This window comes from Equus caballus, chromosome 3 (genome assembly GCF_041296265.1).
Source record: "Equus caballus isolate H_3958 breed thoroughbred chromosome 3, TB-T2T, whole genome shotgun sequence".
NCBI classification, from domain to species: Eukaryota; Metazoa; Chordata; class Mammalia; order Perissodactyla; family Equidae; genus Equus; species Equus caballus.
In genome coordinates this window covers 113,212,417-113,232,291 of record NC_091686.1, presented here as the reverse complement: position 1 = coordinate 113,232,291, position 19,875 = coordinate 113,212,417, and the positions used below count along the sequence as shown (strand labels likewise).

Below are 19,875 nucleotides of genomic sequence, written 5' to 3'. Positions count from 1 at the left end.
TTGGCATCAAATTTGGTCAATTCTTCCTCTCAAATAATAACATTAATAGCAGCCACATTTATTGAGGACTTTTCTCTGTACCTGGCAGGCATGGTTTTAAATATAGGCTTTATAAACATCACCCCATTTAAGCCTCACAGACAAAAGCTATCAAGTGAGTTAAGATTATAGTCATATTACATCTATGAGAACAGAAGCTCTGAAAATCAAACGTGGCCAAGATCCCCTAGCAGGTAACAGGCAAGAGCGAGGATTTGAACCAAGTCCTTTGAAATGAAATCCATGAAACAGATTTCCTCCGTTTCCCCCAGCACCTCTGCCTCGTTCTAAGTCAGGTGGTTACGACCTCCTTCTGGGCCACTGCAGGACCCCCACCTCCCTGTGACCTACTCTGCCAACTGCTATCGGATTCTTTTCCAAAAACCCAACTCCACTTCCACCCTGGCTCACAGCACCCAGCAAGGTGCCCCACAGAACGCAGGGGCTTTCAATAAACACTTGTCGAATGAATGAAACCTCTCTCATGCTGCCTTAGCGTTCTTCCCTCTGCAAAACTCCCAGGCCTGACAGTCAGGGGCCTCCAGCTCTGGGTCCCCAACCTTGGCCGCTTTATTCCAGGACTACCCGCTTCACGGGTCCACCATGAACCACTGTCTCCTCCAGTCCCCGGACATGCCATTTCCTCTGCCTGAAACACCCTTTCCTCAACTCTGCCTGGTCATCCTGCCCTCAGTGCCCTTTCTAAGTTGAAGGAATGGACAAAAGACTCCTCCCAGATGTAAGCCATCACTCTCGTCTTAGTGAGCCCAGGCCCAGCACCCTGTATCGCTCCAGCAGCTTCAGACCAGGGCAGGTGTTTGTGAAATACCCACACCAGGATCTAGAACACATTCTGCCACGGCACATAGCCACCCAGTCTAATCCAAGCTAACCTTTCCTTCTGTCCAGGAAGTAGGCCTTTGTCACAAGCCGAAGCTCCCCAGGACTTTTCCGTCTTTTACTTATAAGGATACAGCATGGGCTTCTCTTTAGACAGTTCCAAATGCAAAATCTGGTCTACCATTTTGGTCGGACAAAGGGTGTAAAAGTGGAAAACTCCCAAGTCGGATGGCCTGAAAAGAGGGAGTCCAGGGTCCGGGGCCCTCCCTTCCTCTTTCGCTCCTGTACTGAGACTTTGCACCCAAAACACTTCTCCTCTTTCACATGAAAGAACATCCCTATGAGGTACCATCTTCTGCGAAGATGTTACTTCACAGAGGACTTGTCCTGAAGTCATCTGTTTTAGTTAATGCATTTATTTAAGATAATAAATAGAAATCTATCTCTTTTTTTTTTTCGCATCTGCAATTATGAAGACATCTGCCTATGATTCGGTGCTCATGAAATGCACTGGCCCCAAATGGAAAAACCGTGATTGTCTTGTGTATGTGCCCTTTATGTTCAAAGTACCTAATGGGCACTTTGAGAATATTACGAAATCTAGTAACTGGAAGAAAGAACATAAATAATGAGATGGTGGAAGAAAACCAACACTCCAAGACCTCACCTGCTGAATTTAATATTACCTTCCTTAAGCAACTTAACAATTGTTGTTTAAGGGGTAGGGCTGGTCTCCTCCGGTATACTGCTGAAAATTTCAGGAATTTCTTTCTCCGAAGTAACAAGTATTGACGAAGGTCAAGGGACAAGCAGAGCTAATACCCTCAGATTACATTAGGATTTAAATTCTTCAGACGCCTCCTTCTAGACCAATGATGATGGAGTTCAGAACCTCAGAATGCACTGGAAATAGGACGTCTTTAACCTGAACATTTGAATGAAGACTTTTAAAAATACCCCTTTCCCTCATAAAATGAGTATGACGATGCCTTCCTCTGAAATCTAGAGGAAGCAAAATCAGACAACATATGGAAAGAGACTACGGGATTAACTAATTACACACGACGCCTTAGAACGGCACATGGACGCTTCACAATCGCTTTAAAGAAGTCACGTAAATTCATATTAAACAACCAAATTCTATGCCTTTTATGTTAAAAAAAGAAGCCAACACTAATAGAAACACTAGCAGGTATTTGTTTATTCAATAAAATTTATGTCTACAACTAAACGAAGGTATTTCTATTGAGAACAGTGAATTTGTACTCAATATTAATAAACAAACAGCTTATTTTCTACTCTGTCCTTTGGATTTCCAAATTTAGTCTTTTAAGCAATGACATAAACAGTGCGCAGTATTTGCTCAGGACTCTCTGCAGTGACAAGAGGGCTCAGAGTGATGTATTTCATTGAATTGAAATTTAAACTAACCAAAAATTGAGAACTACACTTCCAATTGTTTGTTTCAGTTGCTTAATCTAAGACAAACAAATGTAAAAAAATTCACTATAAATGTATTTTAATGAAAATCTATAAACTGCCCATAATAAAACAAGTGCTCACGTTCAATAAATAAATTCTCTCCGTTTCTCTTACACACACACACTCACACACACACACACACACACATAAGCCTCTTATGAACAGCTGACCAGCTAAGAAAGACGATAAAAGTTACCACAAATTTTATAATTTTTAGTAATCAGTGAGAGTACTCAAATCTTTGTAGTTTACAGAACAAGCTTAGGATAGATCTAACATTAAGCCAGTAAAACTTTCAACTGCCAAGCCCTAGCAGTGGATACTCGCCACAGAACATTTTAATTTTCATAATCCGGTTCCTGAAAACACACACCCCGAGGATTTCAAAGTACAGATGAGAAGAGTAAACAACGGTAACAAGGCTGAAGTAGCCAACTAGTAGTTCGTAGAAAGAATAATAGCACGACGCCATGAGAGTTCCGACAACGGGCTGTCCTTTCCTCTCACTCAAACTCTTAGAACCCAGGTGAACAGTTACTCAGGTGCACAGGCTGCGGCAGGCCTGCCCTCGCCCTAAGCAATGTCAGAACTGCATTTTGTGGTGGTGGAAGAGAGTTAAATTTTTAAATGCTAGCATAACCATGAGAGGTAATTATTAACTTCTCATTTGATGAAAAGAATTTACATTTTTACCCTCATTATTACCTTTCGTGTGTACTTGAGAAGAATTCATTGCTCTAACCAAAAAAAAAAAAAAAGGCGGGATGGAAGGAGGATAACGAATTGGAAAACACAGCAACGTAGCTTGATTTCACTTCTTACAATCACACTCCTCACAACCTCTTTAACTGGTACAAGTTTTCTTAACTTCTGTCTAAATATTTTCTGTTGCTGTGCAGTTGAATCACTTTGAACCTCATACTTTAAAATACTGAATATAACATATATTACTTGTATTGTCATTAACAAACAACATTGTGCATGTGCACGTGTGTTTGGAGACAAATCCTGGCTTTTCCCACAATCGGCACTTACCTTCAGGGAAAGGATTCGGCTGTACCACGTGGAGAAAGACGCGCACCATTTGAAAGAGACCGCCAATGGGCCCAGCATCGTAAGAGTCTTTGGTTTCATAGTTCATTGCAGGCAATTCAAACTCCAAAACATCAGGGCTCTTTGTGGGTGATGGCAGCCCCTCTGAAACGGTAGTCCCACACAGCCCCAGGAGCAGCAGGAAGCAAAGTGTAAGGGCCATAGCTAGCAGGATCCCCCAAACATGAGGTAGGACTGGGGGTCTCCCGCTGCAGAAGTTCTGGAAGCCTTGGATAAGACAGGAGCGTGTGTTTCTGCGCAGAAGAGGCGCAGGGAGGAGGGGTCTGCTGAGTCCTGTTTTCCGGCCGGGCTGGCATGCGGCAAAGGGCGTCAAAGAGCTTTCTCCAGGCGGGTTGGTCGCTCAGGACGCAGCATCCCTGGCAGGGAGAGAAGGGGCAACCGTCACTCACGCGTGCAGCCTGCCTGCCCAGGAGCTTCCCGGAAAGGAGGCTGCAGAGCTTTCGAGCAAGCCGTTCGGCCTAATCCGGCAGGTGGGAAGCAAACACAGAGCCTGCTTCAGAGCTGCGGGGGCAGGGCAGCTAGAAGGTCCCTCCGCAAGAGGCCGGACTCGGAGCGCAGATCCTTCCTGGGTTGAGGGAACACCCTTAGGTGTAGAGAAGGCTGTGTGGTCTTAGAAACTAGCATTTATTAAGCACTTACTATATTCTAGACACTGTTCCACGTGCTTTACAGGTGGGACCCCGTGTAAGGCATTATCCCATTTTATAAATGAGGAAAGTGATACAGAGAGGATTTCGGTGACTTGCCCGAGGTCCTGGCTGGGGCCAGAATTCAAACCCAGTGGTTTGCCTTCAGATTCCAAGATCTAATGAGCAAGACACTCTTCCTACAGAGTCCTCCTTTCAGCCAGCCTCCGGTTAGAGGCTCAGAGGCCCCCAGCAATAGACTATACGCTTATTTTTCCTCCAAGTTTGTGTTGCTGCCCCTGTCTCTGGAGATATATCTTACTCGGCCTTTTCTTCTACTCTTTGCTCACTGATCTTATCTCAAACATCCCCCTCTTCACTCACCCCCAACCCAAACTAGAACAGCATGGCCTCAACAAGGACTAAACTCTTTAAGATCGGTGACAACGGAGTCTATCTTTCTAATATGCTCACCAGGTAATCCTGATGGAAACCTTCAGCTCCAAGTCACCACCTGGTCACTAGAGGTCCCAGTGATGAGAGGTAGGGCAGAGGGAGACTCCTGCCCACCCCTGGGGAGAGGGAGAAAGAAACAGAAATCCTAGGAGCAGCTACTAACCCAACGTCTAGTGAGAGCAAGGGACCGAGAGCACCTCCAAGATGGACCCTGTCCTCCTGGTATTTCTATCCCCAGAACTGAACACAAGACAGGACACACAGTCGGGGATCAGGAAGTGCTGCTATATATATAACTGAATAAGCCAAAGAGCCTGCTTTCCTTGTGCCCCTGCAGGGCGCTGGGTGACTCAAAACAGAACCCACCAGAGGAACTAAGATGCTCTGCTCGCCTCTCTGTTCTGAGATCAGGAACATCCTGATTTCATCTTGTATATTAGATACACACTTATGAACTTTGAAAAGAAGGACAGGGTGCTCCTGAAACACACTGTGATATGGGAGAGGGGGCACCATCAAGAAAGTGACACCTTGTACAAGGGGCCAGAGGGCCCACTACCTACATCCCACCAAGTCAAAGAGAGCCCCAGACAAGTGGTGGGACTGCATGAGCTCTTTGCATGAAGATGTTAATTCCTATTTAATCCCCTTAGATATTGCCTCATCTTCTAGGGCCTGGCCCACTCCAATCCCTTCTGCACAGAGCTACCAATAGAATGACCCTGAACTCTCCCTTTATCAAATCATGGGCTGCTCAGATCCCCAGTGGCTCCCAGTGTCAACCTCGCTAACCTCAGGCTTCCATGTTGGCTCTCCATCTCCCCTACAGATACACCAGGGCAATCTCCCTGCCAGGTGTGGCTGCTGCTGCACACACCCTGGCCTCAGGCTCTGAAGTGCTCCAGCCTTGCTCTGGTTCTTATAGGAAATCACCACTGCACACGTTCAAACACAGGCCCGCTCTGCTCAGTCTTCCTACCATTTCCAGAGAGAACAAATGAGAAAGACGCAAAACCAGTTAGCTTCTGCAAGCCCACTCTCTGGAAGTCTCCATGGCTGCACAGGGTAGGCGGACGATGTGAAAGGAGAGATTGTGCGGTTATTCACATAGGATAGGACTGCTCTCCTTTAAGCAGGCAGGCATGCACACACACATCACACACAACACACACTAACAAATACCACACACACATACACACATCACACATACATACAACACACACCAACACATGTACATACACCCACACTGACACACACTACACATATACACACTACACACACTAGCACACCCCCCACACAGATACAACACATACTATCTCATGCTGTGTACATATATATCACACAGACTACATACACATACCACACGCACATGCAACACATACCATGAACATATACATCACACACTGACGTGCAACACATACACACCACACATACACACAACATACATGCACACGACCCCTACACACACTCACACACACCACACTCACATCTTATCTCGTTTTCTGCTAACGGACAGGCAGAGAGGACAGCAGCTGGAGGGATTAAAGGCTCAGCTGCTAAGAAAGGCTGACTTCCTGGTAATGCCACCAGCTTCAGCCAGAGACGGGGAGAAACACAGCAGGGGAGAAACGGCAGGAGGCCCATGGGGGAGCTGGATAAACAGACTTCCCAACTCCCTCAGTGAGAAGGCCGGGGAAGGGAGATCCCAAATGAAAGGCAGCACTGCTTCTCCCTGCTGCTGAGATGAAACGTCAACCGAGTTAGCACCTGGAGCCGCTTGTCCTCGTTTCTTTACATCTTGCTCCAAAGTGTAGGTCCCTCTTAAATTTTAGAGTAAATTTTAAGAAAACATTCTCACTACTTATGAAACACTAGACAACTGATAAAAGTCAACTCATAAAGGAGTTTTTCATCTCAGTTTTAACTGCCTGCGCCCAGAGAGGTCTGGGTCCTCACCTGCGAAACCCCGCTGAGCAGCAAGAGCAATTGAGAGGAGCTGGCAGAGCTGCCAGCATAAAACCCAGGAAAGCCCTCCTGGACCAACAGGTGCATCAGCATAAAATGGAGTCTTTACTTAAAATGCCGATTATTGGACCTAATTCCTGGGGATGAGGCCCATTAACCTGCATTTTTAACACTCTCCTGAGCATTACCACCTGCCTTGGGGGGTGCCTGATTCTTAAGACAACTGACGTCTGAGAGCCAGCACTGTTGCTGAGTACCCACCCACCTGGCTAATTCACACCACTTTCCAAAGGCACCTTCAGCTTCCCAAACCCAACAGAAGTGAGGCAAAATCCCCCCAGACGCCTTCCTTACATTACATTGAACTGATCTATCTTGGCTGCTGTGTGAGGTCTCTGATTAACTCATGTCTGCACCCCTAGAGCCTGGCACACAGTAGGCACTCCATAAGGACTGCTGAACTCAAACGGTGGGGCGTAGAGGGAGGGCTAACACAAAATGGTCATTATTGCCTATTTCAAAATTGTCTCAAGCATCGCTCAGCAGTCCCACAGCCTCGGGAAGCGAGGTGTTGCCCGTAGCTGTTTCCTCCAACACAAGCAGCAGGCTGTCTCCTCCTGGATTTACTCACGGCAGAACTTAGGTCTACTATTCTGGAGGCCACACCTTCTGCTGGGACCCTCATCTTTCCAGGCTTTGGAAATTGCTCCCTCAGGGGCTCTCTCTTTACACAGGCACTAGACTAACCAATAAGGCCGTCTCACCATTTTTATGGTTTATGGGGTGTAGATTCCTGGGTTCCACTGCAAATACACTTATTTCAAACTGGGACAGGGGCCCAAGGATGTGAATTTTAAGCAAATACCTCCCATGATTCTGAGCCTGGAATCCAGATAATAGCACTTCCACCAACATTGGTTTAAAAGCAAAGATGGTGACCATCCAGCCTCATTTCTTCTCGTCCTTTGACGGAACTTCTTTTAAAGGGACCTTTGTAGTAGATGTTTGTCATCTGGGTTATTTTTGCGGGGAGAAGGGTGCGACGGAGCCGCCCAGTTTCTGAGCTACCTTTGTGAGTCTTGTGGACTGCAGCCCTGCCTCTCATGCGAGCCCAGCTCAGGTGCCCACACTGTGCCTTGGGGGGTGAGTCAAGCTGAGCCAATCACATGCTTACTTCTAGGCTTGCGCATGGAGGACACTCAAGCAGAGGCAATTTCTGATTCATTCTAGCAGTGATGGGACAGTGCCAGCAGCCACATCCAGACTCTCGTGGTGGCAGCTATGGCCATACACCAACCAGGGGTCCTGTTACAGGTCCTGAGTCCCGCTCCCTTGGGCTCCTGAGCCTGGCTAGCCAGCCTTCCTGTCACTTCTGCAAGCCACCCAGTACCCAGTCCCTTTCTGCTGAAATTACCCAGAGCTGGCTTCTATCATTGCAACAAAACATCCTGACTCTTAACAAATCTCAGAGGTAGTTCCTGGGCCCCTGAAAAACCTATTTCCTTCATATTTTAAATGGTACCAACAAAACAATATTTGGTTTAAAGTTTTCTTATTTTCAACCTGTCCTTTGATGCACGCATCAACTTCACTGCACTAGGATGCACAGAAATAGTTCAGCAAGGAAATCATGAGGAAGTTCATAAAAAAAATTATGAGACACATGACGAAAACAAAACAAAAAGGCACTGCTGAAGAGACAGCATTCCGGGCTTTGAGGCAGGCAGGGATGGCCTAGTCCCACTTATTAACTCGGTGACAGCGAGCAGTTGCTTGCATTCTCCATCCTTTCCTTTGCTCATCTGTAAAATGGGGTTTCCGATCGCGCTGGAGGGTTAGAGATCAAATAGGCACAGAGCTGGCAGTCAATAAAGGCTCTGTGCACCGCAGCATCAGTATTCTAAATTCCACCGTGGCCCCTGGGCTCACCTGACAGACGGGACTGCTCCGAGGATATTGAAATTGGAAACTCACGAATGAGTGAGAAAAGAAAAAGAAGTAATAACTTCTCACAATCGGAATCTTACGAAGCTGCCGATATTCAAGTCTTCGAACCACAAAAGTGGCAGTTTCATTTGGTTCAATCTAACACCCCAGCAGCTGTTTGAGTCTCCAGTGGGTCTCTGTCGGGGCGGGGCGCCGTTCAAGGACCCTAATCACACACCTGCTTATCTTAACAAAGGTCAGCCCCCGCCCTCAGGAACCCGGGAAAGCTTTATCGAGCAGCGGCAGGAGAAAGGTCAGGAGCTGCCTCGCGCTGCAGGCACAACCTGTTGCTGCAGGAAGCCTGGGCGCAGGCTTCCTCCAGCCCTTCCCTCCAGCCCACCGCCAGGCCGCCCCCTCCTGCCCTCGCTCCCTTCTCGGCGGGAGCCTCTCCCGGGCTGCGGGACACAAAAGAATGGGCGGCGGGGAGGGCGCGGGAAGCCGGGAGACTCGAGGAATCCGCCGCCGCCGGGGGGAGGGGGTCGCCCAAGAAACTTGGCTGCCCCAGCGTGTCGGCGCCGGTTCCCCGCCGCGGCCCGCGTGGACAGGGATCGGGGCCCGCCAGGGAGAAGGGGGTTCGGAGTGGTGTCTTCCCACCGATCGGATCTCCTGCCCCTTTGGGCGCGGGCTTTCGGGGATACTGACCTCGGGCCCCCGACTCTCCCGCACCGCGAAACTTCCTCTGTCCGTGTTTCCCTTTGTTGTCCCGGCCGGCGCCGTACTGGTGGGGTGCGCCCCGAGCACCCAGTTCTCGATCCGGCAATCGCAGAAGGTCCCCGCCCTGTGCACCCAAAGAGGGCAAGGGGAGGCGTCAAGCCAGGGGTGCGTGCGTTCCCCCATGGACGCGGGGAGACGGCCTCCCATTGCGCCCCCAGACCCCCCTCCTGCTGTGATTGGTTGCGCCGCGTACTCCATTCTGCAAACCAGTGGAAGGTGACCCCTTTCCATACCCCGCTGGAGTGGCTCAGTGCTCCGCGCCCCAGGTGCCACCCCCAGCACTCCCCTCACTGCAGAACAGTTCCCAAGCCCCTGACGAACCTCCCCTCGGTCCGCCGCTCTCCCAGAGAGCGAGCCCGCGGCCTCTGGGGTCCCGGTACCGCTCTCCTCCCACTGTCTGTTCGCGCCTCGAAACCTGGAGAGCCACAGCCGCCGGTTCCCCTCCAGTGGATGGAAAGAAAACCCACCACGCAGCCATCAGGCTGCCGGCAAAGTTTGCGCGCGTCCCCGCCCTGCCCGGAACTCCCGCTGGCGGGGCGCCCGGACCACTTCGCCCGCCCTGCAGCCCCTCTGGCTTCCCCGCCCCTCTCCGGGCTTGTATCACCTGCCGCGGGGCAGAAGGGCGCAGAGCGAGCCCCTCCATTCCCCATTCCCAACTTTCTGGAAGGGAGTGCGCTCAGCCCCACGCCGGATCCACAGACGCCTCCCGGGCTCCGGGGTGAGGACGCGGCTACTCACCGGGCGCTGGGGTCCAGCTCCTGCCTCGGCCCCTGCTGCCGACGCCCCTTCCCTCGCAGCCCGGCTCGGCAGGCGCCGGCTCATGAATGATTTATTCGGGGACCACCGGGATGGCTTCGGAGAGGCCGCCCCCTGCCCTGCGCGCCGGCCAGACCTCAGGACACGGAGGGCCGGGAAAGGCGCCAGCCCTAGAGGCGCGCGAGCAAGGCCCAGGGTGCCCGCGGGAACCTGTTTTGGCCTCCCCTGCTCCCCGGCAGCGACTTGCGGATGGAACTGCCGGGGTGGCAGTGCTTCCTTAAACATACTCACCCGCAGCGGGAGAGCAGAGCGCGCGGCCAGGTGCTTGGTGGGGGCCGGCTCGGTATTTTAAAGATAGCCAAGCCCGAAGGTCTGGACGCGCTCCCGATTGGACCAGCAGGGCAGCCTCGCCACGCTGCCCAGGGCACCCAACGCGGGGCCTGGACTGCATCCATTTTCTGCCGGAGGATCCCTGCTGACCCGACACGCCCTTCTCTCAGCACCCACACCTCTTTTACCCAGAAAAAGTCTCCACTTGCTAGACCACCTAAAAACTCCCCCTCCTCTCTGTGGTACCAACTCAGACGTGCCTCGGTTGACTCCCCCTGGTGGCTTCAGACGCCTCTATTGCCACTCTCAACAGACTTCTCTTCAATTTATCAAAACAAAAATCAAGTCATTTGGTTCCTTAATGTGTACCAATCACTCTGCTAGTGGCTGGAGCTACATAAACGGCATAAAGCAGTCATTGCTCCCGTATGAGCATACAGGCATCCTCTCGGGCACCAAGCGCACTGCGCTTTAACTACTCCTTTCACATGAGTCTCGAGGTTGTGAGTTGCCTTCGCCCCGCTGCCTTCACTCCGCAGTCTTCATCCCATTGCTAAGCTGAGTGGTGGAAACCTTCTGCCAAAAGAAATCATTTCCCCTTCTAACGGCACCCACCCATGAGCACCTCAGGCCTCACTCACCACTTCCTATTCCCGAATTGAGAATACTGTGGGAAAATAAGGTGTGTGGAAGAAAAGCACCTTCAAGTCAGTGTCTAGCACACAGTAGGTATTTGATGTTTGTGATATGGATGGATAGATGGATGGATGGAAGGAAGGACAGACGGACAATTGAATGATGGGCAGGAACATTAACTCAGTAGTTCTTTCACTTACCCCAGAATCTAGCACAAAACAGGTGCTGGAAAGAGCATTGCTGGTTTGATCTGAACTTTAAACTGGTCTTGAATGTGCACATTTCCAGGACAACAAACGCTAGTGCAGGAAACTTCTGAGAATTAGACTACAGGCATGGCAGGGTTAGGTGGGACTCCTGCAAGGCTCCTACAGACCTGAGGCGTCCCTCTCTAAAGCCTCCTGCTCAGGGGCCTCTGCCTGAACCCCTCCAGAGGCCCCAGCCCTGATGCTCGGGACAGACCTCTCTGGCAGGGGCCAGAGGGGAGTTCTTCCTCCCCAGAGCAGCCAGCTCTGACCTGCCTCAAATTTTGATCCTGCCCCTTTTTTTTTTTAAAGAGTTTATTTTTTCCTTTTTCTCCCCAAAGCCCCGGGTACATAGTTGTATATTCTTTGTTGTGGATTCCTCTAGTTGCGGTATGTGGGACGCCGCCTCAGCGTGGCCCGGTGAGCAGTGCCATGTCCGCGCCCAGGATTCGAACCAACGAAACACTGGGCCGCCTGCAGCGGAGCGCGCGAACTCAACCACTCGGCCACGGGGCCAGCCCCTTGATCCTGCCCCTTTTTATCACTGTGACTTTGGCTGCTTAATCTCCTTGAGCCTCAGTTTCCTCAGCAGAAAGATGAAGATAATTATGCCTCATAGGGCTCATTTTTTATTCCTAATAATGAAAATAATAATGACACCAGTAGTGGTAGTGGTGAGCGCTAACACTTCGTGAGCGTTCGCTCTAAATAAGTCACCTGCCAGGGGCTTTAAGCGCAGTATTTTATGTAACCTTAGCAACAACAAGAGCAGTGGGGGATGATGACATTAGCTCCATCTAAAAGATAAGGCTGAGATATATTCAGTAATTTGCCCAAGTCACAAAGCTTGCAAGTGAAGCCCTGAATGTGACCTGGCCTCCAGAGCCCATGATGGCCCTAACACCCCGGTGCACCGAAAGATCACTTGAAATCCTCTTGGGCCTGTGCTCCCGGGAGACATGCTGTGTGCCCGCCAGCTTTGGATGGAAATGGATGGCCATCTGTCTTTCCTGTAGGCACTGAATGCTTTAACTGTTTTTATCCATTTTCATTATCCCCCTCCCCGCCCCCGCAACACCTCCTCTACCTGGACCATCATAGGTGTTCACTAAGAGAGTGAATAAATAATAAACAGACAACACAATGTTAAGATCTGTTCTGAGCAGCCTGAGGCAGACAGTGCAGACAGTGACAGGACCTAATGATTTGTTCTATTCATTTCTGCTTGGAGTCCTCATCCTGCAGTACTGCTATTTAGTACAACTGAATTTCTACAACATCTGTGATATGCAAGGCCAGAGGGAGTAATGTTATTCCCATACACACACTCAGTCACTAGATGCAAAAATTAGGTCTCCCTTTCTGAGATCGCTCCTCATTTTTCCCACCCCAATGAAATCTAAACATGAGGCAGCATAGGATTCTAGAAAGAGCCAGGAGATTCACTCTGGTTCTGTCACTAACTGTCACTGTGGCCCCTGGCAAGTCACGTAACCCCCTGGGTTTCACGTTCTTCATCAGTGCACTAGCTGTGCTCAATGGCCACCAAAATGGCTAGAGACTACCATTTTGGACTGTGTAGATACAGGACATCTCCATCATGGCAGAAAGGTCTATTGGATAGCTGGGTTAAACAGTGAATCTTAACAAAGGAAAAATTACAACAGGACTGGGATAAAAAACTTAAGTTTCAATGAAAGTGATCAGGGTTATGTAGTATTAGAAATGAAGTGTTAATTGAGATTACTTATTGTTAGAGTATACAACGGGTCATTCAACAATCCTCAATCTTTGATAAGATGTTCCTTATGAAGGACTTTAGATATTTTCCTCCAAGTCACTAAGACTAAAACAAAATAGGTGTGTGAGTATATTATTCTAGTTAACCTGACAATTTCTACCATGAATAACTATGTTCCAAAAAAAATAATGTGTTCATATGAACAGCAAACATGGCAGCATATGACCCTGTAGAAAAACAAGGTTGTGTCATCTCAACACCCACAGTCCTGCCTTCTTAAGACTGAAATTTGTGTAAGAGACAGCCAATGAGAGAGGGAGAAGAAGAAAGAGAGACAGAGACAGAGAGATTGTTCTAAATAGAAATTCTACCAGTTTTGAAGGGAATGGCTTCATGCAAGCCAGGGTTCTCCTACAAATGTTTTATCTCATGATTTCCTGTTCATTCTGCTTTATCCCCCTTGCCTCTGGGCTTAGATACCAAAAATAGCATTGCTGGTGTTTAATAACCAAAAGCCAAGAAAACATTCTTCTGGTACTTTGAGAACCTTCAGGTAAGATTTGTAACTCATTCATCAAGCCCTTTGCATACTAATTCAAAGGCGGAGGAAGGAAACTTCAATCCAGTTTGGACAAAGAGAAGGGAAGAGGGAGACAGGGCCAGACCAGGGCCAGTGCCGCAGAGCTTGGATTCCTAACATGAAACCTGGGGAGAAGTTGGAAAACGCCATCACACTTTAATAGGGGAAGGTGTGTGGTAGTTTTACATTTTATATGCTGGATCTGTCTTCTGGTAACCATTTCAAATAAATGCCTCATCTCGAGGGCTGGCTTTCATCTATGCCTTTCCCTCTGACATCATTTTTAACATGCACTAACTCAAATGGGGCTTTAAAATTTGCCTTTAGTAATCATATGGAAAAAACAAGGGCAGTAGAAGGGCAGAGAATTATAAAGCATTAGAATACTCTATCTCATTTTCCCAAGAAAAGTGAGGTTCCCTCCATCTAAGAGCTATTGAGAGATTGCAGAAGGAGGTGGGCAGGAAAATTCCACAATTTCTAATTCTATAGTTGTCAGTTTTTTGTCATATCCCATGAAAGGTTCACCCAGGAACCTGTAATTTGTACAACAGCAAAAGTTACATCTATGCTAAGCAGTGTTTTACCCTCTGAAAATAATTACTATTATTACTTTCCTCTGAAGAACTACTAATTTGCACTTAGCCTCATCGTCATCTGGAAGAACTCACTGGGTGTCCGTTAGTCAGTCAGTCAGTAATATTTACTCAGCATCTACTATAGGTCAGGAGCTAAAGACTCCAGTTACTCTGACCCAGAACATACTTATGAAAAAACAACTTTATCCAATGCTATCTTTCCTCTTATTTACCCCTTACATATTTCCCTCATTGTGAGACTTTTTTTTTTTTAAAGATTTTATTTTTTCCTTTTTCTCCCCAAAGCCCCCCGGTACATAGTTGTATATTCTTTGTTGTGGGTCCTTCTAGTTGTGGCATGTGGGATGCCGCCTCAGCATGGTTTGATGAGCAGTGCCATGTCCGCACCCAGGATTCGAACCAAAAAAACACTGGGCCACCTGCAGCGGGGCGCACAAACTTAACCACTCGGCCACGGGGCTAGCCCCACATTGTGAGACTTTTTAAAAAAGCATTCTCATGCTGGCCTGATGGCATAGCGGTTAAGTTCGTGCTTCGGCAGCCCGGGTTTCGCCAGTTGGGATCCCAGGCACGGACCTACACTTTGCTTATCAAGCCATGCTGTGGCAGGCGTCTCACATATAAAGTAGAGGAAGATGGGCACAGATGTTAGCTCAGGGCCAGTCTTCCTCAGCAAAAAGAGGAGGATTGGCAACAGATGTTAGCTCAGGACTAATCTTCCTCATAAAAAAAAAAAAATCCTCTGCAAAATTCTCTTTTGCTTCATACTTTATCTGCTACCTCAGCTGTAATCAGATATTTATTTTAACCCCACTAAACTTTCTGCTAATTAAAACACTCTTCACATTTGCCAGGGAAATTAAAGAGTTAAATTATAGTCCCATCCAGCTACTTATACCAGAGAGTGAAAAAAGAACAGCTACTTTTTGTGTTATAGTGGGGAAAGCATGGGATGGGAGGTTGACCAGATCTGGAAATGAGTCCTAGCTCTGCTTATTCATTCATTCACTCACTCATTCATTCATTCTCATTCATTCACAGATACATGTATTCAACAGTGTTGATTGAGCACCTTCTGTGGGCCAGACTGAGCAAAGAGATACAGCAGAGAATAAAAGAGAGGAGACATGGCCATCCAGAGCTTAATCCCTTATAGGGGAGAACATGAAACATGAAAGCCACCAAATTAATAAGCGCATTCACTGGACACCCTTCAGTAAGTTACTCAACCTCTCTGAACTTCACTTTCCTCACCTACAAGATAGAGGTTTTGCGAAGATTAGATGAGATGATATATGCAACAGCTGGCACGCAATGGGCAATAAGTGGCAGCTATTATTTCTGCCGTTTCTATTTCTCTGTGAAACCCTCTCTCACCCCTGACCCCGCCACCCTTTTTTTATTTCCAATTTCATAAATTAGGAATATAGGACTATTGCATGCACGATCTAAATGTTCATTCCACAAATATTTGCATAATATGTCCCAAGGATTTGCAAGGCTCCAAGCCAGAAGGGCTGAAGGAACTGGACATATTCTGACCCCTGCCATGCAGAAGAAATTGTCCAAGACTTGGAAGTGGGCAAAGGAGATGACGGGCCTTCCTTTCAGTGGAGTGCAGGGCATGATGGGAATTATCAGATTCCACGGAGGTGTGTCTTTGACTGTATTTCTATGGAGTAGGCTATACTACAATCCTGTGAAGGTAGAAGTTAAATTGTTAAATTAAAGAAAACCGATAACAGGGCAAATGAGTGTTCTCCAGTAGAGAGAATTCCATTTCGACCCGGTAGAAAAGATGATCCCAAACATACCTTTCATTGCCCTATAGGTAGGGACAAGTTTTGCAACTATTAGCAAATATTCATTTCAGCATTCCCGATTGCCTATATAAATGTCTGTTCTTCAAAGTATCCTTTGAACCAGTCATAACATCTTTCTGGTTCCGTCATTAATGAATGAGTTGAGTAAAATCTTTGCCATGTGGTCACTATACATTTGCATGGGATTCATATTTTTAACTCCTTGAAAATTATAATTTAGAAGGCCTAATGGAGCTTATGATCTCTAGGGAGGCAAATAGCAAATTTTAAACATCAATTATTTTTTTAATTAAAACGTGAATAAATGCTGGAAATGTGAAATGCAGAGTTACGACTGAGCCTTGTGAATAGACCTGACATTGTGATAACAGCCTTGCTGGGACGGAGTCACCACAAGCCTCACACCAAAGCCTCCTGTCGACCTTCCTTCCCATCTCCTCCCCACAAGGATCCCATTCAGAGGCATCTTTGACTCAGGGCTCCAAGGCACTGCTGGAGACAAAAGGAAATATTTTAAAAGTTAGATTACAGTAAACTCCTTTTGACTGCTGAGAACGCAGAATGATTTGTTGTTTTGTAATTAACGGGCTTGAGGTTCTTACAGATCAAAGAAAGTGGCTGGGAAGCAGGTTCCAATGTTTACAAAATGCGGTTCTCCGTCCAGCCTCCGAATGTCGGTGGAAATGAGTCTCCGAGAAAGATGAGGGAGCATCGAGGAAGGCTGGCTGGGCGGAGAACATGTGCACAAACTGCTTGGAGATGGGATGAAGTACAAGACTCCCTAATCGCTTCCAGTAAGCTGGGTGACCTCTGAGGGAGACTCCCAGGACAGTTTTCACTATGGAAGGAAGAAAACTACAAACGCAGTGAGAAAATTGTTCTAGATCAGGGCTTTTCAACTCAACAGTCTCAATATTTTGAGCTGGATAGTCCTTTGTGGTGGGACTGTCCTGTGCATTGTAGGATGTTCAACAGAATCCCTGACTTCTACCCACCAGATATAAGTAGCACCCCTCTCCCAGATTGTCACGACCAAAGGTGTTCACAGGAGAAATTATTGACCTTGAGCAGAATTTCATCAGATACATTAAAAAGAGAGTCCATGGTATCAATTTGGGCAAAGGCTAAGAATGGTGGTTGTGAACTGAAGCCTATCCGTGCCCCCAAGCCACATGAGCCTTTCACGTTACCAGGTGACCTTGGGGAGTCGGCCCTTGCGTTGATTGTGCATCAGCCCCAGGGACAACTTGCCCTGGAAGAATTGCACAGTGAGTTATTTTGGGAACGTAACTTGCTTTCTTGTATGCCCCCTTGGGACATTCACAAACTTCCCGTGCTGGGCGCTTGTTCTGAGTACAGCCCAGTACTTGGAGAAACTCAACGTTTTACTTCTAAGTTTGAGCCTGGAAGCATTCAGAAAGAGTATACAAGGGCCGTTAATGATATTTCCCAAGGCCTGATGAGAAAGCGCCTGGCACGTTACACAGCTTCAATAAATCTCGGAGGAAAACAAGGAGAATAAAGTGATCCTATGTGCTCATAAGAAGACAAACAATGTAGTAACAGCAAGAGAGTGCTAAAAGATACACGAAGTACCTCCACGGGGCGGTCTGTGTGCTGTGCCTACCATTTGCCGACTATCTACTACTGTTATGCACGGAGCAAAGTACTTTTCACACTTCTCTTAGTTAATTAAATCCTCCTAAGGAATCATCGTTCCTCCCACTTTCCAGAGAAGGAAACTGAGGCTCACAGACTGGACTGTCCTCTATTATTTTCATAATAAGAATAACAGTTACCGTTTATCAAGGTAACCATTATTCTAAATATTTCATTTAATATTTGAGATAATCCTAGGAAACAAATATTATCCAAGCAAATCAAACAAAAATATATTGAGCATCTGTTATGTGCCAGGATGGCGCTAGGTGGTGGGGACACAGCAGTGGACAGTCTCTGCCCTCATGGAGTGCATAGTCCAGGAGGAAAAGTAGACATGAATGAATACTTATAAGAAGGATGATTCATTTCAAAATCTCACTTCTGCCTCCCAGCTGGAAGCTCCCACCCCAAGAATACAGACGGCGGCCTTTAGACCTAGGACTGGAAGTAAAGACGCTTTCTCAGTGAGCTTTTCAGGAGCATCTGGTCTGTGCCAGGTGGGCCCTGTCCTTGGCACCTAGGGACACGGAGGTAACTTCAACCCCGTTCAGTAAGAAACTCTGCTTGGACCTGGCTCCCCATATGCTGCAGCTGCTCAATTAAACACTATTAAATGGCAAATAATGATAGTGGTAAAAAATAATTTAGAAAGAAGATGTAAGAGGAACAGCCACAAAAATCCTGGATCTGTTGGAATGCAACAAAGCAAGGATCAGAAACCTGGGGAAGCAAGGCCTTGGAAAAACTGAGCTGAAGTTAGAAGATTCCAGAGATTAACTGGGACAAAAGCAGAAGTATAGACTTGAGGAAGAAGACATTCGTATGCCTGTCATTCTGCAAAACATTTCAAGAGCCGTTTCATGCTGTCTCAAAGTGCTAAAACGCATAAACGCAAAAGAGGATTTGTCGCTCTTAGAGGTACCTAATTTGAAGGAAAGGAGACAAGGAAAGTAAGATTAAGGTTGAATTCTAAGGAAAAAACCCCTGGTAAGGAGACCTGGAGATGCAGGGAATACCAACTAACATTGGGAGCATGCACTCAAGGCGAATTTAAGTCGGTAAAATTATTGAAGCTGGGTAATAGGTATCCGGAGTTCTGTTTTGTACCAGTTTGAAATTTTCTTTTATAAAGAGGCACAAAAAAAAGTCAATGGCCGGAATGTTTGGAAATGGAAGGTGGCACTGGGCCTGTCCTCGAGCCGCAGTGAAGGTGTGATGTGTGCTGAGGTCGAGGCCCAGGGGCGGAGCTGAATGTGAGGTAAAAGACCAGAGTGAGCAAGCAAGGAGAGAGATCTGGCATCAGTCTAGTCTTGGCTATTTTTATCACATTAGTTCTTATGGAAGGGAAATATCAAATACCTCAAAAGTTTAATAAATAAGGTCCAGTGATGGATGTAAAGTTACTCCCTCTCTGTTACGGGCCAGACGGTAACATGGACTCCGGAATAGGCCAACCTGGCTTTGGATTTGACTCCATGTGTCACCTTGGACATGTTACCTAACCCCGAGAGCCTCAGCTTCCTCACCTGTGAAGAAGAGTGAACACTGGCAGTACTCCTGGATTTTGAGAGCATTAAATGAGGTGAGTCATGTATGGCGCCTGCACACGGAGGGTTCCAGTAAGAGCTCGTTCTCTCCCTCTGACCTCTCCACCTCTGATTGTATTTAGGGCAGGACATGATCCTTCTTTAGACTCCTGACTTGTGCTCTCCCATCCTGCAGGTCTGTGGGTGGTTGGATAAGCTGGATAAAATGGTATTGTAAAGACGCTGTGGCGACAGGTTATAGGATGGCTCTGACACCCCCCAACCCCACTCCAAGAAGGCAGCTCTTTGGGAGAACTGTGCTGGAAGGTATAAGAGGTTCACACCATCTCTACAGCTTATCATCACCATGGAAAACAAGCCAAATGTGTCCAACCGGACTTCTCATGTGATAGAACCAGAGTACCTATCTGAATACGAAAAGAATTTAGTATTTTTCCTTTTGCTGTTTTCCAAAAAATAGGTTTGTTCCTTCTCCAGAGTTCTCCATCTTAACTAATGGCTCTAAGCAGTCTCCCAACAGAGAAATCAACCTTACCCACATTACATATTTGCCAAGTGTTGAGTTGTCCAACATGCAACTTTGTTTCCAGCTGGGACAAGCTCCCCTTTGTGGGGAGTAGCAGTGGATTACAGCCCAGCACCTTCCACCACAAAAGCCAGAAGATTATCCTCCTATTCACCTGTCATGTACCCAAGGCATGGCCTTATCCAGGCCTGGCCAGTTAGCTACTCCTG

General features: G+C 47.5%; 1 protein-coding gene across 37 annotated transcripts in view; it reads right to left on the bottom strand.

The window, feature by feature from the left end:
* Positions 1-19,875, bottom strand: part of PROM1 (prominin 1) — a 129,579-nt gene that overhangs the window by 95,766 nt on the left and 13,938 nt on the right. For 16 of the 37 annotated variants that reach the window (XM_070262614.1, XM_070262626.1, XM_023638318.2 and 13 more), the window contains one exon: positions 3,397-3,830. In XM_070262614.1, the coding sequence (XP_070118715.1) occupies positions 3,397-3,616 (220 nt within the window). In that variant the 5' untranslated portion in view covers positions 3,617-3,830. Of the gene's footprint in view, positions 1-3,396; positions 3,831-9,149; positions 9,286-9,542; positions 10,609-19,875 lie in introns of those variants that run through there. The other 21 variants (XM_070262619.1, XM_070262629.1, XM_070262613.1 and 18 more) reach the window with 13 other exon arrangements.